The 11,267-nt window shown below is 36.1% G+C and overlaps 1 protein-coding gene across 1 annotated transcript; it reads right to left on the reverse strand.

Annotated features, from left to right (window-relative positions):
• Positions 1-841: 841 nt before the first annotated feature.
• On the reverse strand, positions 842-2,993 carry LOC102604099 (1-Cys peroxiredoxin). The gene is made up of 4 exons (XM_006356399.2): positions 2,872-2,993; positions 1,461-1,609; positions 1,209-1,355; positions 842-1,087 (listed from the first exon to the last, which is right to left on the reverse strand). The coding sequence occupies exons 1-4, from the start codon at positions 2,987-2,989 to the stop codon at positions 842-844; spliced, it is 660 nt and encodes a 219-aa protein (XP_006356461.1). The 5' UTR covers positions 2,990-2,993.
• Between the last annotated feature and the right edge of the window lie 8,274 nt (positions 2,994-11,267).

An 11,267-nucleotide genomic window follows, 5' to 3' on the forward strand; every position in this document is an offset into this window, starting at 1 on the left:
GAAAAAATTATTTCCGCTTATAAAAGCTTTTATGGCTTAAAACAAGTTCCAAGAGTTGATTTAGCAGAATTGATGATCTCTTGTTGAGTTTCGGATTTGTACAAAGTGTATCTGAAGGCACTCTTTATGTCAAGAATAAATTAAAGGAACTGATTTTCTCAGTATTTATCTTTTATGTTGATGATTTCTTGATGATATATAGAAGATACAATGTGTTGTTGATTGAAGAGTCTAATTAAGAAAAAATGTAATTAAGAAAAAAATGGTGCAGGTCTTTGAGATAACAAATCCTTGTACTAATAACATACTTTCTGTAAAAGAAAATCAAGCAAAGTTGTGATGGTGAAATTTTGATCTGCCAAAAAATTATGCAAATTCAAGGCAACAAGCGTATCATTACAAAGTCGGATATTCTATTTGTGGCAAGTGGCCTTTATTTAGATTTGGCATTTTGCAACTGAAATGCATTTCAGCAACAAAAAAAAATTATAAGCTACATTAAAGGTATTGTCCAATATGGTGTCAAACAAGTGTGAGAGTGAGAATTTTCATACAGTGATTGGACTGAATCCAATATTGATTCAGTCTGAAATGAAGAATTGTGTTTGTCGCAGAAAACAATGGCACATTTTTTCAAAAGGGATGGACCTAGCATGTATGAAAATAAAAGACCCTTGTCACGAAGGCCAAAAAACGCAAAAGAAACTTTATTTTTATTATATAACGAAGAGAAGAGAAGCGATATGGAACAGCAAGTGCAAGTGGCCTGGCAGGATCCAAATCCAAATATAACTCTGCTGCAAATTTCTTCTTCTTTACATAGTGTAAAAGGATATTTAATTTAAACGTTGGTGAAGCGGAGGTAAGACTTGCCAGATGGAAGATTGGCAGTGTCAAAACCCTGTGGAAACATCTCCTTTGCTTCTTCATTGGAGACACTGGGTGCTATTACCACCGGCTCTCCCGGTTTCCAGTTTGCTGGGGTTGCAACTTTGTACTTTGCCGCTTTCTGCAGTGATTCTACCACCCTCAACACTTCATCCATGTTTCTTCCAGTGCTTGCTGGGTACAGAAAGCTCAGCTTTATCTACACACATATTTATAATTAGTTTTAACTACTTTTAATCATTTCAACCCGCCAAATAGCGCCTTTTGAACTGACCAATAATTAGAGTTCAATCCAACCGGCCTTTCAAATAACTTTATACCTTCTTGTCAGGGCCTACGATGTGAAGGGCACGAGAAGGAAGCTTATGGCCAGAGGAATCTGTCTCATCAGGATCCACCATGTTGAGTTGCTTAATCAATTCTCTCTTGGGATCAGCAATGATTGGGTATGTCACTTTTTGTCCCTTCTGTCAAATATTTTTAATTAAAAAAAAGCTGCTTGCTACTAGTAAGGAAGAAAACTGTAGTATACTAATTAATACCATGTATAATTAACAGTGTACTGTACGTACGTTATAAGCTTCAATATCCTTGATCCATTCATTGTGAGACTGAACATCATCACAAGAAAGTCCCACAAGTTTAACTCCTCTCTCACCGAACTTGCTAGCATAAGCAGCCATCATAGCCAACTCCGTCGTGCATACTGGCGTGAAATCACCTGCATGCATCCAACACACCACATTATCATGACTGCCCAACGCGGATATATACATGGAAAACGACTTAAACAAAATGTATAGAGTCATAGATAAATAATATGGATAAATATGAATAGGGATCTTGTTTTCAAAAAAACAATATCTTTTGTGGAGAAGGGGTAGAGGGGGACCATTATCCACCGAACCGAATTTGGAAGGCTATGATTGGTCCAAAGAGCGGATCACAGACGGATTTCTCGGTTATTCAAAATATATATATATATAATTTACCCCCTCCACAATAAAAAATAAAACTTTTTCGAAATTTATTTTTTACTACTCCAAAAAATGTAAAATTAAATTAAATTTCTGTTTTATAAAAAGAAAATATTTTTTCATCCCCATCCCTTCCAGCCCCCCTCCCCTAGCCCCTTCCCAAAAAAAAAATTAATTTATTTTTTAAAAATTCTAGATTTTTTTTTCTTACCCCACCTCACTCATCCTACCAGGGGCAGGTCTAGGAAGGTCCAGGGGTGTCACGGAACACGACTTCGTTGGAAAAATTTGCTAAATATTTAATATTTAATTAAAAACAGAAAAATAACAAAGATATATAATATAAAGTGTTAAATATTTATACGAGACTGTGTGCGTCTCAAATGGTCAGGTGTTGAAATCCCTCAGTAAGGGACCTGAGTTCGAATCCCCAAGAATCAAAAAGCAAGTGCAAAAATTAGTAATAACCCCAGTAGAGATTGGTACGATGAAATTCAACATTTTGTTCGCTATTAAAGTAAAAAGAAATATATTTTAGGAGCTTCAAGTTGTTTGATTTGTTTTCTTTCTCTTTCGTTTCTCTCTTCTTCTTTTGCTTTTTATTTTTTCTTCTCTTGATATTTTATATATATAAAAAATATTTAACACTATTATTTTCAAAATGAAAATTTAAGTCAATATATTTTTTTATTTTACTTTTTGAAAAAAGAGATATAATAGTTAAAAGGTGACACAGCTTGAAAAAAAATTCAAATTTATGCGTACGCCACTGATCCTACCGCAACCACCTAGCTCCATTCTTTTATGAATAGAAAATAAAAAATAACTTTCAAAATTTAAAGGGTGTAACATAACACATAAATTTTAAAATAAGAAAGTAATAATATGTCATATCACCATCAAGGAGAGGTTATAAAATGAAGAAGAGTGGAAGTAACTTATTTTAATCATTCATATTGGTATAAAAAGTATTATAGGTAGTGCAGAAAAATTAAAGTAAATTAACCTGGATGAGAAAATAGAATAGTGTAGCTATCACCAACATAGTCATGGAGTTTCATCTTTCCATGATTTGTTTCTACTTGAAGATTAGGAAGGTCATCTCCAATAGTAAGGCCTGGCATTTGTTTTTTCTCTTTTCAACTCAAAATATTTTCTGTGTGGAAAATGGTAAGAGGAGAAGTGGGATTAAAAGGATGTTGAAACATTGTTGCATGAAGAGAACGTGGCTTCTGCAATTTGCCACTTCATTCTCCTGCTTCCACGTATGTCCAATTTTGTATCTTCTAACTTACCTACAATATTTGAATACGAAAAATTCAACTTATAACATACAACACCTACCTGTTACCACTTTATATTGTATCTTTTCGATCCAATTTTTTTTACAAACGCGTCACTATTCCTTTCGGATACAATCCTATCCCTCTAGGATACATCTCTATCCTCTCTGATATATTCCTTCCCTATCTATTCTATCAATATAATTCAACGTCTATTGACACTCAATTTTGACCTAACATTTTCAAAATTTGTAACTTTTAAGTTTTATTTATTCAATAGTTTAAAATACATTTTTTATAATTTTAAATAAGTTTATCGATATTTATCCTTATTTGTCAAAATTTTAGGATTTTTTTATCAGTTAATTTTAATTACATTATTTTTGTCACAGCCAGTTGACTACATTCAAACATTTGTTCATTTTGATTAAATCATTATTTCTGTTAAGTTACATTTTTTTACATGTCATTGGTTACGTTCATTATATTTTTTAATATTCATTTTATTCGTTAAATTTGTTAATATTCATTTTGACATTTTGCACAGTTTAGAAATTCATTCAAATATGGATAAGATTTCATACATAGATATTTTATTAACTGATGGTTTTGGCTCACGATTTTAAGATAGTGATATTGTACTAAGACGATTTTTAATTTTCTATATAAAGAATTTCTTGGTCATTAAGTTAGTGTGGTGGATAATTATTAAATTTGCGGAGTGTAATTTTTAGATTTTTAATTTTCTAAATATCTTTTATTTGTTCTGCCTTTTCCGGCAAGTTCATCGGAGCTTTGGTAAATGACCAAAGTTCCTGTCCACCACCATCACAATAGCTCCCCGTCGTCGCCTTAGATTTTTCTTCAGGTGAAATCCACTGGAACAACCTATTCGGCCATTCATTCCAGATCAGCGACCAGTTCAACACCAACATCCATCTCCTTCCTCTCTTCCTCCACGTCGGAACCCGGCGAATCCACCACCAAAATCTCTTGTTTTCCTCCTTTTCCAGTGAAATAGTCACCGAAAACAGCTCAACAACCACCACCAAACCAAACCCAAAACCCCAAAGCTAATCTTCTTCTTTCTCCGGCAAACAGCAGACCAAAACGACCCCATTTTTCTATGTTTTCCGACCAACAACAACCAACAAACCAGAAACAACCCACCACGGCGAGCTTCAAGCTCCGGTGAACACCAAGAACCAGCGAAACACCAGTGTTAAACTCTATCATCTTCATCATATGAATCAGTTAGTTGGGAGGAAAAATAGTAAAGCTAGAGAGAACAAAATGAGAAACTGATTGATTATATTACCAACTAACCCTCTTTCACATATAATGAGGTCCTATTTATATACAGTCCAGATTCATAATTGCCTAACAATTTTTATATAACTAACTGTAGTTACTAGAACTAACTATGATTAGTTAAGTTAACTGGCTGAGCTAGACTTGGCTGCTAGTGAGCTCCACACTATATTCTTAGCTCAACACCCTCCCTCAAGCTGATGGTTGAAATATATCTTTCAAGCTCCGCTTGGACATCAAGTAGTCATGTTGTTGCCTTCCTAAGCTTTTGGTGAGTAAGTCTGCTTGTTGTTCTTTTGTAGAAATATGATGAGTTTGTACCATGCCTTGCACAATTTTCTCACGCACGAAGTGACAATCAATGTCAATGTGTTTAGTTCTCTCATGAAAGATAGGATTGGCAGCAATTTGGATTGTTGCCTTACTGTCACAATAAAGATGTATTGGAACCTCAATCTCTATGCCAAATTCTTTGTATAATCCAACTAGCAATGTCAATTCTGCCACTACAGATGCCATGCTCCTGAACTTTGCTTCAACTGAGCTTCTTGCAACTGTCTCTTGTTTCTTAGATTTCCATGAGATCACTGCATCTCCAAACTTGACTAAGTAGCATGTGACTGACCTCCTTGTTTGCAAACATCCACCCCAGTCAGAGTCACAAAATGCCTCAAGCTTGCATGAGTTGTTTGTAGGCATGAGCAGACCAAGTCCAGGTGCTCCTTTTATATACTTGACAACTCTTAAGGCAGCCTCCATGTGTGGCTGTTTGGGCTTATGCATAAACTGACTTAACACTTGTACCACATAGGCAATATCAATCCTTGTCATAGTTAAGTAGAGTAATCTGCCTACTAGCCTTTGATATTGACCAGGATCAGTGAGCAGTTTATCACCTTCTTCAGTGGATTCAGTATTAATGAATGAATCATAATTAACAGATGTGAGTTTCAGATTTGTTTCTAATGGTGTAGTGAATGGTTTTGTGCCACTTAATCCCATCTCAGCCACCAGTTCTAAAGAATATTTTCTCTGACTCATAACAATACCTTTCTTGGATCTTGCAAATTCAATTCCTAGAAAGAACTTCAGTTCTCCTAGATCCTTCATCTTAGATTTCAACTTAAGATCATTCATTGTCTGTAGAATCAGTTGTGCACTACTTCCAGTCACTAGCAGATCATCTACATATACCAGGACAATCACTATATTTCCTGTAACTACTTTAGTGAATAAGGAGTAGTCAAAGTGACTTTGAGAGAATCCAACTTGAACTAAGGCATTCGTCAGCTTCTTATTCCTTTGTCTAGAAGCTTGTTTGAGCCCATATAGTGACTTATGGAGTTTGCAGACATAATGTTTCTTTCCATGGCTGGAAAATCTAGAAGGAACCTCCATGTACACCTCTTCCACCAAATCACCTTGGAGGAATGCATTGTTAACATCCATCTGGAAGATAGGCCACTATTTGGCTGCAGCTATAAACACAACAGACCTAACTATAACCATTTTGGAGTCTCAGTATAGTCTAATCCCTCTTGCTGGCTAAAGCCCTTGGCAACCAATCTGGTCTTATATCTTTCCATAGCACCTGAGGCAGTATACTTGACCTTGAAGATCCATTTATAACCTATGGCATGCTTACCAGGGGTAAAGGGACTATGCTCCAAGTAGTATTGTCCTCCAGAGCCTGAACTTCTACTTTCATGGCATCAATCCACTTGGGGTCCTGAACAACTTCTTTGTAGCTAGTTGGCTCTACAATAGTAGAGTAGGAAGATAAGGCAGTGCTGAAAAAAGTGATAATTGATCATACCCTATGACCTGAGATAGAGGATAACAGCAATTAGCATTTCCCTGGTCTTTAAGGATATAGTCACTCAACCACACAGGAGGTTTGTGAGTCCTGGAAGATCTTCTCACTTCATTGGTGGACACAGAAGGAGCCTGAGATGGAGAAGCTGCGACCATAGGTGAAGCTGGAGTATGGACAATATCAACATGAGGAGTTGATGGACAGTTGATAGAGCTGGTAGCGTTGTAGAGACATGGGCATCAGTAGTGGTAAAAAAAGAATTATCCAACACAGGGAACAAAGGAGGCACTGTGGCAGGCCAATGATGAAATGGGAATACCTCTACCTTAAATATGGAATCCCTACTAACACAGAAGACCTTGGTGCTGAAATCATACATGATATAGCCCTTTTGAGTAGGGAAGTAACCAAGGAAAACATCAGGACTTGCCCTTGGGGAGAACTTGTCTACTTTTCTGACATGAGTAACATAGCCTAAGCAGCCAAACACTCTCATGTGATCCAATGAAGGAGTATCATTGTGCAAAGCTTCAAATAGAGAGATACCCTGAAGTACTGAAGAAGGCAGCCTGTTGATTATGTAAGTAGTTATGGTAACACACCCCCTAAAACTTAAGACGGGCCATAGCTTGAAATCTGAGTGCTCTGGCAACCTCCAAAATATGTTTATGCCTCATCTCAGCCACACCATTCTGTTGAGGGGTGAAGACACACAAACTTTGATGGATAACCCCTAAGGAGTTCAATAATGCATTCATAGAGGAGTTAAAGAATTCACAACCATTATCAGTCCTAAAGTACTTCAAAGATGAATTATAAACATTTTTTACCATAAAAAAGAAAGAAGAAATTGCAACAATGACATTTGCTTTAGTAGGTAAAAGAAAAATCCACATATATCTGGAATGATCATCAACAAGAGTTAAGAAATATCTTTTACCATTATAGGTAGGTACCCTATCTGGTCCCCAAACATCACCATGTATTATATGAAAACTAGTAGTAGACTTAGAAGTGCTTAAAGGAAAAGGAGTTCTGGTCTGTTTAGCTAGTGGACAGACACTACAATTAGAGATAGAATCACATTGCAAGGATTTGCAAACAACTATTTTCTTCATAACCCCAGATGGTACATGCCCAAGCCTTCAATGACATAGAGAGGCATTTATTGAAGTGGTGGGAATAGTTCTTGTAGTAGTTACTTGTCCTGAAATATACTTGGCATCTACACCAAATTTGTTCATCAGCATGAGTAGTAGTAGATTGTGGCACATGTTTCATAGCAGTAAAGATGTGCAGTCCATTCCTTTCTCTACCAATCCCCTTCACCTAACCACTGAAGGGGTCCTAAAAAATACAAAAGTCAGGATAAAAGAGCACTGCCCACTGTAGTTCTTTGGTGAGTTTGGAGACAGACAATAGATTATATTTAAACTCTGGAATATATAACACATTTGTGATATGTTTAGTATGAGGGAGAATAAGTGATGAGCCTATATGGTGTACAATGGTTGGCACTCCTGTAGGTAAATGTACCTTATTCTCACTACAATGAGAGACACTTCTAGGGGCAGTTAACATACTCAAGGACTTGACCATATGATTGGAAGCACCTGAATCTACAATCCAGTGGAATTCCTCCTCAGTCATACCTGATGCCATAGTTGAGTGGTTGTCCTCAGGCTCTGAGTCAAGTAGTTGTAAAAAAAATTTGTATTGTTCCTTGGTGAACTGAGGTAGGCCTGAGATCATCTCATTTGGAACTTGGTTGGATTCTCCACTTTGCTGCATCTTTGAGGTTCCTGCAAAATTGACAGAAGTACCAAAATTGCCACTATTTACATTGCCAAACCTATTGCTACTAGGAGAAGATGAGTCTCTTGTAGACTGATTGTCACTGCTAAACTTCTTCTTCTACTTAAAGTCTGAGGGATATCCATAAAGTTTGTAACAAGCATTCTTTGTATGACCTCTAAGATGACAAAAATCACATACCACATCACATTTCCTAGGTATGTTGTTATAGGATCTAGATGAGTAATGACTTGGAAGAGGACCTGAACCACCTCTCCCTCCTCCAGGATAGTTGTTGCCACTTCTCCCACCTATATGAGGTTGCCCTGATGGAGATATACCTTTACTGCTGCTAAACAAAGCAATTCCCTCTGAGTTCTCAATGCCAGGAAGAGAGTTCAGAGATCTCCTACTCTCCTCATATTGGATCATGGCATATGCCTTGTTAATTGAAGGAATAGGTGTCATCATCATGATTTGATTGCTAGACTGAGAATAAGACTCGTTTAGGCCCATGAGAAATTGGAGAAGTCATTGATAGTCAAAGTGTTCCACATATTGCTTTGATACGGACAACTACAGCTTGGACAAGGCATTAATGCATCAAATTCTTCCCATAGTTCCCTCATTTTGGAGAAGTAACTAGAAACTGAGGAAACTCTTTGAGATAAGGTAGCTAACTGTTTATGAAGGAAGAAAATACGAGATCCATTCACTTTGTCAAATCTCTCTTGGAGATCCATCCAAACCTTGTGTGCACTTGAAGCATAGACTATTCCACTAAGCAATTCAGTACTAACTGAATTCATGATCCAAGACAAAACTATGGCATTACATTTCTCCCAAAGTTCATGCAAGAAGGGGTCAAATTGTTCTATAGGATACTTGCCAGTAACAAATCCTAATTTGCTTTTGCCAAGCAAGCTAATGCGCATAGAACTACTCCACAAAGCATAATTGTCCAGACAATTTAATGGAGATTAAGGAGCTACCTGGAATATCACACGATTGAAGAAACAAAGGATGATGTTGATCGATTGTCATCACAGTGTTAGTTGTGTCACATCCAGTAGTGATATCGACTCCAATCACAATAGGCATTTTATTGCAGTAGATTGTAAAAACTCAACCCTAGCTGCTGCAACTACAAATTACTGCTTGAACAGGCTGAATCTGAGAATCGATCGGAGAATCTGAGAGCCGATCGGAGAAGAAGAAGAAGAAGATGTATGAAAAGAGTTAAGAGGCATGATGCTTTGATACCATGTTAAACTCCATCATATGAATCAGTTAGTTGGGAGGAAAAAGAGTAAAGCTAGAGAGAACAAAACGAGAAACTGATTGATTATATTTTCAACTGACCCTCTTTCACATATACAGAGGTCCTATTTATATACAGTCCAGATTCATAACTGCCTAACAACTTTTATAGAACTAACTATGATTTGTTAAGTTAACTGGCTAGACTTGGCTGCTAGTGAGCTCCACACTATCTTCTTAGCTCAACAGTCCCCATCTCGGTGAACAATCAGCAAAGCGCCAACCTCCATAGCTCCGGCAAGCAAGACCGAACCCTCCATGTTACTCTTCTTTCACTGTGGTATCGATCCTTTTTTCTTCTCCTCTTTATTTTATTACATTTTGGATCTGTTCATGCTTATTTATTGATGGGTCTGTTCATATTTATTCATTTACATTGCTTTATTTCACAAATTTGGCCGGCAAAAGGTTTAACTCCGGCAACATGGATGTTTGTTCTTAGTTACTGTTCTTTGTCAAAAGTTGAAATGTTGTAATTGCCTTTTATTTGCTTTTCCTCACTGATGACCCATTTGCTTTTAATTAATGCATTATCGGTTAGTTAGTAACTTTATTATTTTATTTATTATTACTTATTTCTTATAGTTTAATTGATAGATAAATTTTGTTGGATCAAATATTTTTATATTCTACTGTCTTTGTTACTATTTGTTTTGATTTTCATAATGATTGTGCTTTAATTTTTATTTATATATTTAAACAAGAATATTAAGTGGTTAGTGATTTTTTTTAACGGTATATTATTCCCAATTCATTAGTATGTTGTTATGATGAATGTTACTAACATTATTAAATATTATATGAACTTTTTACTTTCTTTGTTAGTATGTTATTTATGTATTAATTTTTTGTGATGATGTTCTAATTAGTTCATTTGTTACACTGATGTGCTCAATGTCAGTTATGTTTGTCAGACTAGTGTTGTTACCTTTCATTCTTTTGCAATTTTTGATAATTTTTACTTGATTAGATTATTTATATTAGGGGAAAAGGACAAATATACTCTCGAACTATCGTAAATGGTATGCAGATACCCTCCGTCATACTTTTGGGACATTGGTGCCCCTGCCGTCTAAAAACTAGAGCATATATGCCATTCACTCTAACGGAAGACTAAATAGGGACACGTGGCGCAATCTTATCCGTCGATAAATGTCGGATTGGTGGATAAGATTATGACACGTGTATGTCCGTTAGTATAAAGGGTATATATGCTCTAGTTTTTTGGACGGCAGGGGAACCAATGTCCCAAAAGTAGGACGGAGGGTATTTGCATACCATTTACGATAGTTCGGGGGTATATTTGTCCTTTTTCCCTTTATATTATAAGTTGAAATTGGCCAATGAAAAATCTCTCCGTCGGTTTTTGAGGCCTCCCCATTTTAAAAGACGGAAATTTAGTTTAAGTTCATATTTTTGTATGTTAAAATTGGCCGATAAAGAAATTACCGTTGATTTCCAAGGTCTCCCATGTTCATAAGACGGATTTTTATTTTCAAGTTATTATTTGATTTATCATATTTATTTATTACTAACACTTTTACTAAATGTCTTTACAGGTACCCCGGAGTTGCTTCCCACTGAAGCTAATCGAATGGAGTTCGAATTATATTTTTTATTCATTATTGTGTATATTATCGATGTTAGGCAAACCTTAGGTCGATTTTGATAATATTATTTTGTTTTATTACTTTTGTATATCGCATGTTTGTTTTACTCGTATATTGTTGTCTCCTCCTCAATTTGAAAAAAGATAAATTCAGTCGGGGACCCACAATTGTGGATTTCGAAGGATGCCTAACTCCTTCCCTTCGGAATAACTTGAACCCCTGACCTAGAATATATTCGTTTCGTAGGCAGTCTTTTTAGTTAGATCAT

This window comes from Solanum tuberosum, unplaced genomic scaffold (assembly GCF_000226075.1).
Source record: "Solanum tuberosum cultivar DM 1-3 516 R44 unplaced genomic scaffold, SolTub_3.0 scf00219, whole genome shotgun sequence".
Lineage (NCBI taxonomy): Eukaryota > Viridiplantae > Streptophyta > Magnoliopsida > Solanales > Solanaceae > Solanum > Solanum tuberosum.

What these genes read in the sequence shown, in the direction of transcription:
- LOC102604099 (XM_006356399.2), bottom strand. Translation starts at nt 2,989, where the DNA reads ATGCCAGGCCTTACTATTGGAGATGACCTTCCTAATCTTCAAGTAGAA. An exon ending in AGGATATTGAAGCTTATAAC is followed by an intron (nt 1,356 to 1,460) that starts GTACGTACAGTA and finishes AATATTTGACAG; the next exon opens with AAGGGACAAAAAGTGACATA. An exon ending in TCGTAGGCCCTGACAAGAAG is followed by an intron (nt 1,088 to 1,208) that starts GTATAAAGTTAT and finishes ATATGTGTGTAG; the next exon opens with ATAAAGCTGAGCTTTCTGTA.